We start from the raw sequence: 17,748 nt of genomic DNA on the forward strand, positions 1-17,748 counted from the left end.
CGGACGTGAGAGGTTGTACAGCCTGCTGGACGGGTACTCAGCGCCCGGTATCAAATCAATGGCACAATCGTACGGACGGTGTGGGGGCAGCCGCCGCCAGATTGGGGGGGACTAAAACCTCCTCCTTAGCTGTCACACCGGGTGGAACCGAGGATCCTAAACACTCCCGGTGGCAGGTTTCGCTCCACTGAACCACAACCCCAGACGGCCAATCAATCCGGGGATTGTGTTTTAACACCCATGGAAAACCCAAAATCACTCGGGAGGTAGAAGGTGTTACATAAAACACAATCTCCTCCCTGTGATTCCCAGATACAACCAAAGTCACGGGCTGTGTCTAGTGTGTGATTAGTGGAAGAAGGGTGCCATCTAGTGCCCGCACCGACAATGGTGACGGTAAGGCCACTAGAGGGAGCCCAACCTCCTTTGCCCATCTGCTATCCAGCAGATTCCCCTCCGACCCCGTGTCCACCAGTGCTGGGGCGTGAAGGGTTAGATCCCCACTCAGGATCGTGACTGGGATACGTGCAGATTTTCGGGGTCTCCCCGCGTGGGTATTGTGACCCACCCTTAGCCCAGTCTCTAAGGACGAGTGCTGCTGTTTTGACCGTTTGGGGCATTCTCTCTGTGTGTGCTCGGTTGAGCTGCAGAGAAAACACTCTCCACGGATCAGCCTCCTTTGTCTCTGATCTGATCGCTTTTTGGCCCTGCTCGTTTCCATAGCAACGTCAGCAGGGGGAGCTGTCGTCACGTGGAGTGCCCTGGCTGTGGAGCGTGGGGAAGTCGGCTCCCTTTCGGACCTGGGAGGAAGAGGGACGGCTTGTGCCTGACCACGCCCCTCGTCTCGCTCCCGTCCCTGTTCTGTTAATTGGTTGTCTAACCGTATAACCAGGTCGATAAGCCCGTCTAAATCCCGCGGCTCGTCCTTCACCACCAGGTGCTCCTTAAGGACCAGGGACAGTCCGTTTACAAAGGCGACGCGGAGCGCAACAGCATTCCAGCCGGCTCGCGCTGCCGCGATGCGGAAGTCGACTGCATACTTCGCTGCGCTCCGACACCCCTGTCTTATCGACAGCAGCACACTTGAAGCGGTCTCGCCTCTATGAGGGTGGTCGAACACCTGTCGGAACTCAGTGTAAATCGTTAGGAGCCGTGAATTCTGCTCCCAGAGCGCTGTAGCCCAGGCGCGTGCCTCTCCTCGAAGCAAATTATAACGTAAGCCACCCGGCTAGCGTCTGACGCGTACATGACGGGACGCTGTGAAAAGACGAGCGAGCACTGTATCAAGAAGTCCGCGCACGTCTCCACACAGCCTCCGTACGGCTCCGGAGGGCTTATGTATGCTTCAGGGGAAGGTGGGGGGGTTCGTTGAACGACCAGTGGAATGTCTGTCTCTGGCATTCGGTCAGCAGGAGGAGGTGCTGCAGCAGCGCCCTGAGCATGCGCTTCCACCTGGGCGGTGAGAGCCTCCATCCTTCGATTGAGAACAGTGCTCTGCTCGGTAACTAAGTCCAACCAAGCAGTAAAAGCGGTTAAGATGTGCTGCAGCTCACCTAACACGCCTCCTGCTGGCGCCTGTGCACCTCGCTCTTCCATTGGCTGTTCAAGCGATGGTTGACGCCCCTCAGGATCCATGACGCTGGCCGAGAAATCCTGTTGTGAAAGTGTAGGTACACGGACCCACAACAGGGGGCGTAAAAGAACGGGCAATGGATAAGCCAAACAGTAACAATTTAATGTTGCAAATTGCGCACAACGGAATACAGACAACAATCAGTTTGGGACTATAGTCAATTACACGTTGGGTGACGTGTGGGCAGGCTTGAGGATAGGAGACGCCCGTCCAGAACCAAGCCGGATCCCACACGGCCCTCACCGCCAACGGATCTGAAGAACACCGGAGCCGCCAAGTCCTGGGTCCCCAGGTGGTCACCGTCTCCAGCTGTCAGACCTGGTACTGCTGGCAGAGAACAGAAACAGCACAGGTGAGTGTGAGTTCGCACACTCAGTAATCCCACAGTCTGTGTTCTTTTGGGAGGGAGCACCTCCACCTCCAGACACACACTCGTGCAGCTCCTGTCTAACCACTTATCTGGTTGGGGTGTGAAGCGAAGCCGTCGCTGATCACACCAAACGCCAATCCCACAGATAAGGCAACACCCACAGGAAAACGGCTGCAAAGAAGTTCAGACTATAAGTCAGTGTTAAGTGTAGCAGAGAAATTACCTCCAAGGTAGCTGATTTCTCGGCGGGGAGGTGGAGTTGCAGTCCGGCCTTTATGGTGGTGGTGGTGTGACAGCTGGTGCTGATGACGGGTGACAGCTGTCACTCCCAGTTGCTATGACGCCCTCTCGTGCTTGAAGCCCGCACTTCAAGCAGGGCGCCATCTGGTGGTGGTGGGCCAGCAGTACCTCCTCTTCAGCGGCCCACACAACAGGTATCAATCTGGATGGTCTTTTTCCTCTTTTGTCCAGAGGACATGACGTCCATGATTTCCAAAAACAATTTGAAATGTGGACTCATCAGACCACAGCACACGTTTCCACTTTGTGTCTGTCCATTTCAAATGAGCTCAGGCCCAGAGATGGAGGCGGTGTTTCTGGATGTTCTTGATGTATGGCTTTCGCTTTGCATGGTAGAGTTTTAACTTGCATTTGTAGATGTAGCGACGAACTGTGTTAACTGACAATGGTTTTTGGAAGTGTTCCTGAGCCTACGTGGTAAGATTCTTTACACAGTGATGCCAGGTTTTAATGCAGTGCCACCTGAGGGATTAAAGGTCATGAGCATTCAATGTTGGGTTTCAGCCTTGCCGCTTACGTGTAGAAAGTTCTCCAGATACTCTGAATCTTCTGATCATATTATGGACTGTAGATGATGAAATCCCTACTTTCCTTGCAATTGAATGTTGAGAAAAATTGTTCTTAAACTGTTGGACTATGTTTTCATTCAGTTGTTCACAAAGTGGTGATCCTCGCCCCATCTTTGCTTGTGAACGGCTGAGACTTTTGGGGATGCTCCTTTTATACCCAGTCATGACACTCAGAATTAGTGTCCTCAGTTCCCAAACGCTTATTGAGTGTTGTTAGAAGGAAAGGTGATGTAACACAGTGGTAAACATACCAGATTGTAACCATACCACCTGTCCCAGCTTTTTGAAACGTATTGCAGGCATGCATTTCAAAATGAGCAAATATTTGCACAAAAACAAAAATGTCTATCAGTTTGAACATTAAATATCTTGTCTTTGTGGTGTATTCAATTGTATATACCCGTAGGTTGAAGAGGATTTACATATCATTGTATTCTGTTTTTATTTACATTTCACACAACGTTTCAACTTCACTGGAATTGGGGTTGTACATACAAGCTCCCTGAATACACTGAGGACCACTGTGAGTAACATCAGGCAAGCACGCTGTGGCCACACACAAGTATCACACCTGTTCAAAACCTGGGATCGTAGCAGGTTACATGTCTTATTAAAAGAATCAAAGTACAGCAGCAATTTTCATTAATTTTCTTTTTATATAAGTGATTTGGCCCATTTAACATGAAAAAGACAAAAATCTTGTTGTTCGTGAGATGTGTACTATGTTATATGTGAGAGTCCTGCTTTTGGGTCCAGTTGTGGCCTGGGTGAGGGTTCAGTTGTGGCCTGGGTGTGGGTCCAGTTGTGGCCTGGGTGTGGATCCAGTTGTGGTCTGGGTGTGGGTCCAGTTGTGGCCTGGGTGAGGGTCCAGTTGTGGCCTGGGTGAGGGTCCAGTTGTGGTCTGGGTGAGGGTCCAGTTGTGGTCTGGGTGAGGGTCCAGTTTTGGTCTGGGTGTGGATCCAGTTGTGGTCTGGGTGTGGGTCCAGTTGTGGCCTGGGTGTGGATCCAGTTGTGGCCTGGGTGAGGGTCCAGTTGTGGTCTGGGTGTGGATCCAGTTGTGGCCTGGGTGAGGGTCCAGTTGTGGTCTGTGTGAGGGTCCAGTTGTGGCCTGGGTGAGGGTCCAGTTGTGGTCTGGGTGTGGATCCAGTTGTGGCCTGGGTGTGGATCCAGTTGTGGCCTGGGTGAGGGTCCAGTTGTGGTCTGGGTGTGGATCCAGTTGTGGCCTGGGTGTGGATCCAGTTGTGGTCTGGGTGTGGGTCCAGTTGTGGTCTGGGAGAGGGTCCAGTTTTGGTCTGGGTGTGGATCCAGTTGTGGTCTGGGTGTGGGTCCAGTTGTGGTCTGGGAGAGGGTCCAGTTTTGGTCTGGGTGTGGATCCAGTTGTGGTCTGGGTGTGGGTCCAGTTGTGGTCTGTGTGAGGGTCCAGTTGTGGTCTGGGTGTGGGTCCAGTTGTGGCCTGGGTGAGGGTCCAGTTGTGTCCTGGGTGAGGGTCCAGTTGTGGTCTGGGTGTGGATCCATTTGTGGCCTGTGTAAGGGTCCAGTTGTGGTCTGGGTATGGGTCCTGTTGTGGTCTGGGTGAGGGTCTAGTTGTGGTCTGGGTGAGGGTCCAGTTGTGGTCTGGGTGTGGATCCAGTTGTGGCCTGGGTGAGGGTCCAGTTGTGGTCTGGGTGTGGGTCCAGTTGTGGCCTGGGTGAGGGTCCAGTTGTGGTCTAGGTGTGGATCCAGTTGTGGCCTGGGTGAGGGTCCAGTTGTGTCCTGGGTGAGGGTCCAGTTGTGGTCTGGGTGTGGATCCAGTTGTGGCCTGGGTGAGGGTCCATTTGTGGTCTGGGAGAGGGTCCAGTTTTGGTCTGGGTGTGGATCCAGTTGTGGCCTGGGTGAGGGTCCAGTTGTGTCCTGGGTGAGGGTCCAGTTGTGGTCTGGGTGTGGATCCATTTGTGGCCTGTGTGAGGGTCCAGTTGTGGTCTGGGTATGGGTCCAGTTGTGGCCTGGGTGTGGATCCAGTTGTGGCCTGGGTGAGGGTCCAGTTGTGGTCTGGGTGTGGGTCCAGTTGTGGCCTGGGTGTGGATCCAGTTGTGGCCTGGGTGAGGGTCCAGTTGTGGTCTGGGTGTGGATCCAGTTGTGGCCTGGGTGTGGATCCAGTTGTGGTCTGGGTGTGGGTCCAGTTGTGGTCTGGGAGAGGGTCCAGTTTTGGTCTGGGTGTGGGTCCAGTTGTGGCCTGGGTGTGGGTCCAGTTGTGGCCTGGGTGTGGGTCCAGTTGTGGCCTAGGTGAGGGTCCAGTTGTGGTCTAGGTGTGGGTCCAGTTGTGTCCTGGGTGAGGGTCCAGTTGTGTCCTGGGTGAGGGTCCAGTTGTGGTCTGGGTGTGGATCCAGTTGTGGCCTGGGTGAGGGTCCATTTGTGGTCTGGGTGTGGGTCCAGTTGTGGCCTGGATGAGGGTCCAGTTTTGGTCTGGGTGTGGATCCAGTTGTGGTCTGGGTGTGGGTCCAGTTGTGGTCTGTGTGAGGGTCCAGTTGTGGTCTGGGTGTGGGTCCAGTTGTGGCCTGGGTGAGGGTCCAGTTGTGTCCTGGGTGAGGGTCCAGTTGTGGTCTGGGTGTGGCTCCAGTTGTGGCCTGTGTGAGGGTCCAGTTGTGGTCTGGGTATGGGTCCTGTTGTGGTCTGGGTGAGGGTCCAGTTGTGGTCTGGGTGAGGGTCCAGTTGTGGTCTGGGTGTGGATCCAGTTGTGGCCTGGGTGAGGGTCCAGTTGTGGCCTGGGTGAGGGTCCAGTTGTGGTCTGGGTGTGGATCCAGTTGTGGCCTGGGTGAGGGTCCAATTGTGTCCTGGGTGAGGGTCCAGTTGTGGTCTGGGTGTGGATCCAGTTTTGGTCTGGGTGTGGATCCAGTTGTGGCCTGGGTGTGGATCCAGTTGTGGTCTGGGTGTGGGTCCAGTTGTGGTCTGGGAGAGGGTCCAGTTTTGGTCTGGGTGTGGATCCAGTTGTGGTCTGGGTGTGGGTCCAGTTGTGGCCTGGGTGTGGATACAGTTGTGGCCTGGGTGAGGGTCCAGTTGTGGTCTGGGTGAGGGTCCAGTTGTGGCCTGGGTGAGGGTCCAGTTGTGGTCTGGGTGTGGATCCAGTTGTGGCCTGGGTGAGGGTCCAGTTGTGGTCTGGGTGAGGGTCCAGTTGTGGTCTGGGTGTGGGTCCAGTTTTGGTCTGGGTGTGGATCCAGTTGTGGCCTGGGTGAGGGTCCAGTTGTGTCCTGGGTGAGGGTCCAGTTGTGTCCTGGGTGAGGGTCCAGTTGTGGTCTGGGTGTGGATCCATTTGTGGCCTGTGTGAGGGTCCAGTTGTGGTCTGGGTATGGGTCCAGTTGTGGCCTGGGTGTGGATCCAGTTGTGGTCTGGGTGTGGGTCCAGTTGTGGTCTGGGTGTGGGTCCAGTTTTGGTCTGGGTGTGGATCCAGTTGTGGTCTGGGTGTGGGTCCAGTTGTGGCCTGGGTGTGGATCCAGTTGTGGCCTGGGTGAGGGTCCAGTTGTGGTCTGGGTGAGGGTCCAGTTGTGGTCTGGGTGTGGATCCAGTTGTGGCCTGGGTGAGGGTCCAGTTGTGGTCTGGGTGAGGGTCCAGTTGTGGTCTGGGTGTGGATCCAGTTGTGGTCTGGGTGAGGGTCCAGTTGTGGTCTGGGTGAGGGTCCAGTTGTGGTCTGGGTGTGGATCCAGTTGTGGCCTGGGTGAGGGTCCAGTTGTGGCCTGGGTGAGGGTCCAGTTGTGGTCTGGGTGTGGATCCAGTTGTGGCCTGGGTGAGGGTCCAGTTTTGGTCTGGGTGTGGATCCAGTTGTGGCCTGGGTGAGGGTCCAGTTGTGTCCTGGGTGAGGGTCCAGTTGTGGTCTGGGTGTGGATCCATTTGTGGCCTGTGTGAGGGTCCAGTTGTGTCCTGGGTGAGGGTCCAGTTGTGGTCTGGGTGTGGATCCATTTGTGTCCTGGGTGAGGGTCCAGTTGTGGCCTGGGTGTGGATCCAGTTGTGGGTCCAGTTGTGGCCTGGGTGTGGATCCAGTTGTGGGTCCAGTTGTGGCCTGGGTGAGGGTCCAGTTGTGGTCTGGGTGAGGGTCCAGTTGTGGTGTGGGTGAGGGTCCTGCTCTGGAAGAAATGAGACATATACACCTTTCAGACATAACATTTTGTTATTTTGACATTTCATTTACCAGAGATATGCACTTTAACTACATTGATGAAACAATAATTAAATGCTTGAAATTGATATACTATATTCGCGTGTCTGGGTGATAGCCGGTTGCACAAACCCGGGCAAATATTACATTTGTCACATCACCCATTTCAATAAAATGTCTATTTTCCTCACAAATGAAGAACAAGTCACCTGTGTCTGTTTTTGACCTATTCTTTTGTCATTTATTAAATGTGTTCCTTCCTCTGGCACTCTTGGAAGCTTCAGAAGTTCTTAAGTGTTCAAATCCAGGTGCCTCTGCAGTTAAATCATCTGTTCATGATTCTTGCTCATTCAGATAAAACGTCCATAATTTTGCTGTCAGCCTCTCATTGAAAAAAATGGAACATCCAGTCTGTCGCTGTCAACACGTGAACTCAGTCTTCTCCATGTTCGCATCCACAAGCGCTTCATGTCCCACTCTCTCACGCTCAAAACGGCAAATAAACATCCAGGCAGCAGGGAAGATCGCTGTTTTGAACATGAACAAAACTTTCTGACAAACTTGTGGGCATCAGCTGGCAAGGAACTAATTTTCCTGGATGGAAAAAGGAATTTTGTCAGACAAAAACGAACACAAACTGATAGCAGCTCATTCACTATGTGACTGGGGCTTAATTATATAAAGTTAGCCACATTGTCACAGAACACTTCCTGTTTCTTGTGCAAGAGTCTTTCACAATAAGAGCATAGATCAAACAGATATGTGAGATGCAGAAGAGACGAGAAAAACATTGTGAAAACTCATTCTTTTTTGCTTTTTATGAGGGGTCACAGAATTTATTTATTTAGAGGTGGGCATTTAATAAAAGTTAAATAATTTGATTTTTGGTGGGTGTTTAACTAACTCTCTTAAAAAAGGGGGGTGGGCTTATGCTTGGCCCTGGGCCCTCAGACATGCAAATATGGTATTTTTTTTTAATTGCCAGCGCGTGAACATGCTCAGTTATGTGTTGGTGATGCAGAGTTGGAATTTAATTTTGTAGTTACAATCATTAAAACATGCAAAATCCTCATTTGCATACTGCTGTCTACATCATGCTACCACACGCTGCCATGTGTACAATTATTCATAGTAAATCACTTGCAAAACATTCTCCAACCCAGCAGGCAAAGGTTTGGAAAGTCCACACAATTTAGCACTCGTTATATGAGCTCTTTGTCAATCAGGCACGATAAATGTTGATTTGATCAATCTCAAAAATATATGGCAGCTTAATAAACAAATGAACTTTTCCTATGTGAGGCACACGTGACTATACTACAGTTTGTCTTTTTATAGGATGACAGTTAACCTTGTTCCACAACACATTTATTTTAAATGAACATGTCCTTTTACTTACAGATGGTGCTGGTGGCTATTTTTTCAGAGACTGGCTTCTTTGACTATTTTGCTGTAAAGGTGAGTTAATAATGGTTTAAAAACAAACAAACACACTGAATGTGAAGGTGCACTGTAAGTAGTTGTTATAAGAGATTCCTCTGGGTATCACAGACGGATATCAGACACTCGTACCGACACCTGAATAAGATGTTTTTATTTGGGTCCAAATCATTCTGAACACTGGCATTTTTAAAGGAATTGTCTCAGAGACTCTGTTAATATCAATCAATCAATCAATCAATCAATCAATCAATCAATCAAATCTTTTACTGTAAATTTGTATCCTGTAGAAGCTCTTCTGCTATAAGCAAAATTTAAAGAGCTTCTGTGACATATGTCCCAGACGACCACCGATAGACTCCTGTTTGGTCTGTGAGACCTGCCAACAGTCTTCTTCAGCTTCACGTACTCTTTTCTCCCTCTCAGTAACTTCCCATTTAAACCAGCAGGCACAGAAAGAGGTCTTATCACATATTACACGGAATATGTGGCAATAAAATCAGGGCGATACAAAAAAAAAAAAAGACATTGAAACTACCAGGCTTTTTATCACCCCACTTTCATCCAATCAGTAGCCACCATTTTTCAGTCCCACCAATGACACGCCCATTTTGTGTTACCCTGGTGACAAGTGCAGGATCCTGATACGGGATCCAGATAATTTCATTCAACCAAGATGTCTGATCAAGGTGAGAGAGTTTTAGCCTCCGTAGCAGGGAGAATTCTACAACTTGAGTTTCATACTGAAGTTGTGAGACATCAAAGAAGTTAGTGGACACTCGTGACTTTATAGAGAAACATAAGAACATTCCATAATTTACATATCTACCTGCGTTATTCATTCTACATGATTTATGTGTATGATTATTCTTTAACTATTTTGATGATTATATACAGTGGGGCAAAAAAGTATTTAGTCAGCCCCTGACTGTGCAAGTTCTCCTACTTAGAAAGATGAGAGAGGTCTGTAATTTTCATTATAGGTACACTTCAATTATGAGAGACAAAATGAGAAAAAAAAATCCAGAAAATCACATTGTAGGATTTTTAAAGAATTTATTTATAAATTATGCTGGAAAATAAGGTATTTGGTCACCCACAAACAGATCTGTAACTTCTTCTTTAAGAAGCTCTTCTGTCCTCCACCTGTTACCTGTATTAATGGCACCTGTTGGAACTCGTTATCTGTATAAAAGACACCTATCCACAGCCTCAAACAGTCAGACTCCAAACTCAACCATGGCCAAGACTAAAGAGCTGTTGAAGGACACCAGGAAGAAATTGTAGATGCGCGCCAGGCTGGGAAGAGTGAATCTACAATAGTCAAACAGGTTGGTGTAAATAAATCAACTGTGGGAGCAATTGTAAGAAAATGGAAGACATACAAGACCATTGATAATCTCCCTCAATCTGGGGCTCCACGCAAGATGTCATCCCATGGGGTCAAAATGATCATGAGAACGGTGAACAAAACTCCCATAACTACACGGAGGGACCTGATAAATGACCTGCAGAGAGCTGGGACCAAAGTAACAAAGGCTACACACTATGCAGAGAGGGACTCAAATCCTGCAGTGCCAGGCGTGTCCCCCCGCTTAAGACAGCATGTGTCCAGGCCCATCTGAAGTTTGCCAGAGAGCATATGGATGATCCAGAAGAGGATTGGGAGAATATCATGTGGTCAGATGAAACCAAACTAGAACATTTTGGTAAAAACTCAACTCGTTGTGTTTGGAGGAAAAAGAATGCTGAGTTGCATCCCAAGAACACTATATCTACTGTGAAGCATGGGGGTGGAAACATCATGCTTTGGGGCTGTTGTTCTGCAAAGGGGACAGGACGACTGATCTCTGTTAAGAGAAGAATGAATGGGGCCATGTATCATGAGCTTTTAAGCCAAAACCTCCTTCCATCAGTGAGAGCAGTGAAGATGCAACATGGCTGGGTCTTCCAGCATGACAATGATCCCAAACACACCGCTCAGGCAATGAAGGAGTGGCTCTGTAAAAAGCATTTCAAGGTCCTGGAGTGGCCTAGCCAGTCTCCAGACCTCAACCCAATAGAAAATTTGTTGAGGGAGTTGAAAGTCCATGTTGCCCAGCAACAGCCCCAAAACATCACTGAGGAGATCTGCATGGAGGAATGGGCCAAAATACCAGCTACAGTGTGTGCAAACCTGGTGAAGACTTTCAGGAAACGTTTCACCTCTGTCAATGCCAACAAAGATTATGTTACAAAGTATTGAGTTGAACTTTTGTTATTGACCAAATACTTATTTTCCAACATAATTTATAAATAAATTATTTAAAAATCCTACAATGTGATTTCCTGGATTTTGTTTTCTCATTTTGTCTCTCATAATTGAAGTGTACCTATAATGAAAATTACAGACCTCTCTCATCTTTCTAAGTAGGAGAACTTGCACAATCAGGGGCTGACTAAATACTTTTTTGCCCCACTGTAGATCAGACCTACTGTGTTATGCTGTTTATTAGTAGCATGTGTTGTTGGTGTCGTGAGTAAATGAGTTGTTATTAAATGGAGTTGACGGTAACTATATGGTTCTTGTTCTTTATTAAGTGGTTAATGCGCTTGGTTTCAGTGCGGAAGGTTCCGGGTTCAAATTCCACCCCTGCCACATTTCTCCATGTAATGTGGAACTCCACATTACATGGCTGTGCCAGGAAGGGCATCCGGCGTAAAACTTATGCCAATTCAACATGCAGATCCACCTTGGATTTGTTGTGGCGACCCCGAGTGCAAACAAGGGAGCACCCGAAGGGACTTACCTTACTGTGTGATAAATATCTTATTACATGTCTATGTATCACACCCTGTATTACGCCCCAATGCGGCATGATTTACTTGGAGTACTTTACTTTTACTTTGAGTACTTTTACTTTCTTTAAGACACTTGGTGACCTATGCTAACATGCCGTAAGGATCTACAGAAGCCTGGCACTGAAACGTGTGTGTTCCCTCACAATAGTCCATTCTGGTGCATCATGGTAAGATGGTGTTCCAGAGATGGAAAAGTTGCTCTGTGTTACTTGCGCTCTTGAGCTTGTTGCTGCATCCCACATCACTACGGTGACGCATGGCACCAGCATCACATGACACGTGTTTTGAGACCTGACCTAATCAAACCTTGTATGGTATAATACATGAATACCTTCTTTTTCTATTAGTATTTTTTATTGATTTAATAGGGACTGAGCACATTAACGAGCATCACTATAAAATGGAAACTGTAAACATGTTAACATCCGTAGTCCTGAGTAGGCCATAGGACACGACCAGAAATAGTGGCTGTAAATGAACTTTCATTTGGCAGGTGACTGAACCAACCAAACAGACTTGTTTTAGGATCATTTTAGGGTACTCCTTCCTTACAAAAGTAAAGTTGTCTGGAGTGTGTATGCACATTAATTGCCTGTCAGCTCTAGCTGCTGCATCCATCCATCCATCCATCCATTTTCTTCCGCTTTATCCGGAGTCGGGTCGCGGGGGCAGTAGCTCAAGCAAAGCCGCCCAGACCTCCCGATCCACACACACCTCCCCCAGCTCCTCCGGGGGAACCACAAGGCGTTCCCAAGCCAGCCGAGAGATGTAGTCCCTCCAGCGTGTCCTGGGTCTTCCCCGGGGCCTCCTCCCAGTGGGACGTGCCTGGAACACCTCTCCAGCGAGGCGTCCAGGGGGCATCCGGAAAAGATGCCCGAGCCACCTCAACTGACTCCTTTCGACGTGGAGGAGCAGTGGCTCGACTCCGAGCTCCTCCCGAGTGACCGAGCTCCTCACCCTATCTCTAAGGGAGCACCCAGCCACCCTGCGGAGGAAACTCATCTCGGCCACTTGTACTTGCAATCTCGTTCTTTCGGTCATGAGCCAAATCTCATGACCATAGGTGAGGATCGGAACGTAGATCGATCGGTAAATCGAGAGCTTTGCCCCCCTACTCAGCTCTGTCTTCACCACGACGGTCCGATACAGCGACCGCATCACTGCAGATGCTGCACCGATCCGTCTATCGATCTCACGCTCCATCCGTCCCTCACTCGTGAACAAGACCCCGAGATACTTAAACTCCTCCACTTGAGGCAAGGACACTCCACCGACCTGAAGAGGGCAAAGCACCTTTTTCCGGTCGAGAACCATGGCCTCGGATTTGGAGGTGCTGATTTTCATCCCGGACGCTTCACACTCGGCTGCAAACTGCCCCAGTGCACGCTGAAGGTCCTGATTTGACGAAGCCAACAGAACCACATCGTCCGCAAACAGCAGAGACGAGATTCTGTGGTTCCCAAACCAGACCCCCTCTACACCCTGGCTGCGCCTAGAATTCTGTCCATAAAATAATGAACAGAACCGGTGACAAAGGGCAGCCCTGTCGGAGGCCAACATGCACTGGAAACAGGTTTGACTTACTACCGGCAATGCGAACCAAGCTCCTGCTGCAGTCGTACAGGGACCGGCTAGCCCTTAGCAAAGGACCCCGGACCCCATACTCCCGGAGCACTCCCCACAGGGTGCGCCGAGGGACACGGTCGAATGCCTTCTCCAGATCCACAAAACACATGTGGAGTGGTTGGGCAAACTCCCATGAACCCTCGAGCACCCGATGGAGCATGTAGAGCTGGTCCAGTGTGCCGCAACCAGGACGAAAACCACACTGCTCCTCCTGAATCCGAGGTTTGACCATCGGTCGAATTCTCCTCTCCAGTACTCTGGAATAGACCTTACCAGGGAGGCTGAGGAGTATGATCCCCCTATAGTTGGAACACACCCTCCGGTCCCCCTTCTTAAACAGAGGGACCACCACCCCGGTCTGCCAATCCAGAGGCACTGTCCCCGATCGCCACGCGATGTTGCAGAGGCGTGTCAGCCAAGACAGTCCCACAACATCCAGAGACTTAAGGTACTCAGGACAGATTTCATCCACCCCAGGAGCCTTGCCACCGAGGAGCTTTCTAACCACCTCGGTGACTTCGGCCTGGGTAATGGATGAGTCCGCCTCCGAGTCCCCAGTCTCTGCTTCCTCTTCGGAAGACGTGACGATGGGATTGAGGAGATCCTCGAAGTACTCCTTCCACTGCCCGACAACATCCCCAGTCAGGGTTAACAGCTCCCCACCCACACCGTAAACAGTGCTGGTGGAGAGCTGCTTCCGCCTCCTGAGGCGTCGGACGGTTTGCCAGAATCTCTTCGAGGCCGACCGATAGTCCTCCTCCATAGCCTCCCCGAACTCCTCCCAGACCCGGGTTTTTGCCTCTGCGACCGCACGGGCTGCGGCACGCTTGGCCTGCCGGTACCTGTCAGCTGCCTCTGGGGTCCCACCTACCAACAAAGATAAGTAGGACTCCTTCTACAGCTTGATGGCATCCCTTACCTCCGGTGTCCACCACCGGGTTCGGGGATTGCCGCCGCGACAGGCACCAGAGACCTTGCGACCACAGCTACGAGCAGCCGCATCGACAATGGAGGTGGAGAACATGGTCCACTCGGACTCCATGTCTCCAACCTCCCCCGGGATCTGGGAGAAGCTCTTCTTCACCCAGGAGCGTTCTTCGGGTCCGTACCCCTCCCAGTCCACCAGATATTGAAAACCCCGGCCCTTCCGACGGACGTCCAGGAGCCGACGAACAGTTCATGCCGGCTCCCCGTCGATGATACGGGCAGGAGGTGGTACGGGTCCAGGAGTGCAGAGTGGTGAGGTGTGGTATGGTTTTATCCTTGAAACATGAAACACTGGGTGAATCCGCAGTGAAGCTGGGAGTTTCAGCTTCACTGCGGCCGGACTGAGGATCTTGAGTATTGAGAATGGTCCGATGAACCGGTCTTTGAGCTTTTGTGATTCAACCTGCAGTGGGATGTCCTTGGTTGATAACCACACCTCCTGCCCAGGCTGGTATGCAGGGGCCGGGGAACGCCGGCGATCTGCATGGGCCTTAGCCCTCGTCCGGGCCTGCAACAGGGCAGAACGGGCGGTCCGCCACACCCGGCGGCACCTTCGCAGGTGGGCCTGGACCGAGGGGACCCCGACCTCTCCCTCCACAAGTGGAAACAATGGGGGCTGATACCCCAAACACGCCTCGAAAGGGGAGAGGCCGGTAGCAGATGAGACCTGGCTATTGTGGGCATACTCGATCCAGGCCAGATGGTCACTCCAAGCCGCCGGATGCGCGGAGGTTACGCAGCGGAGAGCCTGTTCCAACTCCTGGTTCGCCCGCTCTGCCTGGCCGTTCGTCTGTGGGTGATACCCGGACGAGAGACTCACGGTGGCCCCCAGTTCCTTACAAAAACTCCTCCAGACCTGCGAGGAGAACTGGGGACCACGAACCGAAACGATGTCCGATGGTATCCCATGCAGACGCATGACGTGGTGGACCAGGAGGTCTGCTGTCTCCTGGGCCTTTGGGAGCTTCGGGAGGGCCACGAAGTGGGCCGCCTTGGAGAACCGGTCCACTATCGTGAGGATGACGGTGTTACCCTGGGACGGTGGGAGGCCCGTGACGAAGTCCAGGCCGATGTGAGACCAGGGGCGATGAGGCACAGGCAGGGGGTGGAGGAGGCCCCTGATCTTGTGATGATCCGCCTTGCCCCTAGCACAGGTGGTGCAGGCCTGGACATAGTCCCGGACGTCGGCTTCCAGTGATGCCCACCAGAAGTGCTGCTGGACTACTGCCACGGTCCTACGCACTCCGGGATGACAGGAGAGCTTGGATCCGTGGCAGAAGTCCAAGACGGCAGCCCTGGCTTCTGGTGGGACGTAAAGTCTGTTCTTAGGACCGTTCCCCGGGTCCGGGTTCCTGGTCAGGGCCTCCCAGACGGTCTTCTCCACGTCCCATGTGAGGGTGGCCACGACAGTGGACTCGGGAACGATGGTCTCGATGGGGTCTGACAACTCGGCCTTGGCTTCCTCTTCATGCACCCGGGACAGTGCGTCGGATCGTTGGTTTCTAGTCCCGGGACGGTAGGTGATCCGGAAGTCAAAGCGTCCAAAGAACAGGGACCAGCGGGCTTGCCTGGGGTTCAGCCGCTTGGCGGTCCGGATGTACTCCAGGTTCTGATGGTCCGTGAAAACCGTGAAAGGCACCGTAGCTCCCTCCAACAGGTGTCTCCACTCTTCAAGAGCCTCCTTAACCGCGAGGAGTTCCCGATTGCCCACGTCTTAGTTGTGTTCTGCGGGGGTCAACCTGCGGGAAAAGTAGGCACATGGATGGAGAACCTTGTTGGACTCCCCGCTCTGGGATAGAACGGCTCCTATCCCTGAGTCAGAGGCGTCCACCTCCACTATGAACTGGCGAGTAGGATCAGGCTGCACCAGAACTGGTGCAGACGAAAACCGGCGTTTCAACTCCCTAAACGCGGCTTCGCACCGATCCGACCAAATGAAGGGGACTTTAATGGAGGTCAGGGCAGTCAGGGGGCTAACAACCTGACTGTAACCTTTAATGAACCTCCGATAGAAATTTGCAAAGCCGAGGAACTGTTGCAGCTTCCTACGGCTTGTTGGTTGGAGCCAATCTCTCACCGCCGCAACCTTGGCCGGATCCGGGGCGACGGAGTTGGAGGAGATGATGAACCCCAGGAAGGACAAAGAAGTGCGGTGGAACTCACACTTCTCGCCCTTCACAAACAACCGGTTTTCTAGTATCCGCTGCAGGACCTGACGTACATGCTGGACATGAGACTCAGGGTCCGGAGAAAAGATGAGTATATCATCCAGATATACGAAGACAAACCGGTGCAGGAAGTCCCGCAAGATGTCATTAACCAATGCTTGGAACGTCGCGGGGGCATTAGTGAGGCCGAACGGCATGACCAGGTACTCAAAATGACCTAACGGGGTGTTAAATGCCGTCTTCCATTTGTCTCCCTTCCGGATCTGAACCAGGTGGTACGCATTCCTAAGATCAAGTTTGGTGAACATTTTGGCTCCATGCAGGGGCGTGAACACCGAATCTAACAGGGGCAACACCGTAATCTTGTTCAGCCCTCTGTAGTCAATGCATGGACGGAGTCCGCTGTCTTTTTTACCCACAAAACAAAAACCCGCACCCATCGGGGAGGTGGAGTTCCGAATCAACCCGGCGGCTAAGGAGTCCCGGATGTAGGTCTCCATCGATTCGCGTTCCGGACGTGAGAGGTTGTACAATCTACTGGACGGGTACTCAGCGCCCGGAATCAAATCGATGGCACAATCGTACGGTCGGTGCGGGGGAAGAGTGAGTGCCAGATCTTTGCTGAAGACGTCAGCAAGATCGTGGTACACCTCGGGCACCGCCGTCAGATTGGGGGGGACTTTGACCTCCTCTTTAGCTGTAATTCCGGGTGGAACCGAGGATCCAAGACACTCCCGGTGGCAGGTTTCGCTCCACTGCGTCACCACCCCAGACGGCCAATCGATCCGGGGATTGTGCTTCACCATCCATGGAAATCCCAGAATCACTCGGGAGGTAGAAGGTGTTACATAAAACACAATCTCCTCCCTGTGATTCCCAGACACAACCAAGGTTACTGGCTGTGTCTGATGTGTAATTAACGGGAGTAGAGTGCCATCTAGTGCTCGTACCTTCAATGGTGAAGGCAGGGCCACCAGAGGAAGCCCTACTTCCCTGGCCCATCTGCTGTCCAGCAGATTCCCTTCTGACCCCGTGTCTAGCAGTGCTGGGGCGTGAAGGGTTAAATCCCCACTCAGGATTGTTACTGGGATTCGTGCTGATTTATGGGTTTTCCCTGTGTAAATATTATGGCCCACCCTTAACCCAGTTCCTAAGGATGGGCGTTGGAGTTTGATCGTTTGGGGCAGTCTTTTAACATGTACTCACAAGAGCCACAGAAAAAACACTCCCCGCGGGCCAGCCTCCTTTGTCTGATATTTGATTTTAATTTGGCCCTGCTCGTGTCCATAGCTTCGTCAGCAGGGGGAGCTGTTGCCACACGGAGCCCTCTGGCAGTGGAACGTGGGGAAGACGACACCCTTTCGGACCCGGAGGAGAGAGGGACGGCTTGTGCCCGACCACGCCCCCCGGCCTGCTCCCGACGGTGTTCATTCAACCGGTTGTCTAAACGTATAACCAAACTGACAAGCCCATCGAAGTCTTGCGGTTCGTCCTTAGCCAGTAAATGCTCCTTCAGTACTGGAGACAGTCCGCTTATGAAGGCGGCGCGGAGCGAAACATTATTCCAGCCGGACCTCGCAGCCGCGATGCGGAAGTCGACTGCATAATCACCTGCGCTTCGGCGCCCCTGTCTCATTGACAGCAGCACGCTCGAGGCGGTCTCGCCTCTGTTGGGATGATCAAACACC

General features: G+C 51.7%; 1 protein-coding gene across 1 annotated transcript in view; it reads left to right on the forward strand.

Annotated features, from left to right (window-relative positions):
* The window catches only part of oca2 (oculocutaneous albinism II), a 288,339-nt gene that overhangs the window by 112,108 nt on the left and 158,483 nt on the right, over positions 1-17,748 (forward strand). Inside the window, exon 12 of the mRNA XM_034180628.1 lies at positions 8,400-8,456. Within this exon, the coding sequence (XP_034036519.1) occupies positions 8,400-8,456 (57 nt within the window). The remainder of the gene's footprint in view (positions 1-8,399; positions 8,457-17,748) is intronic.

Source organism: Thalassophryne amazonica, chromosome 10 (assembly GCF_902500255.1).
Source record: "Thalassophryne amazonica chromosome 10, fThaAma1.1, whole genome shotgun sequence".
Taxonomy (NCBI): Eukaryota; Metazoa; Chordata; class Actinopteri; order Batrachoidiformes; family Batrachoididae; genus Thalassophryne; species Thalassophryne amazonica.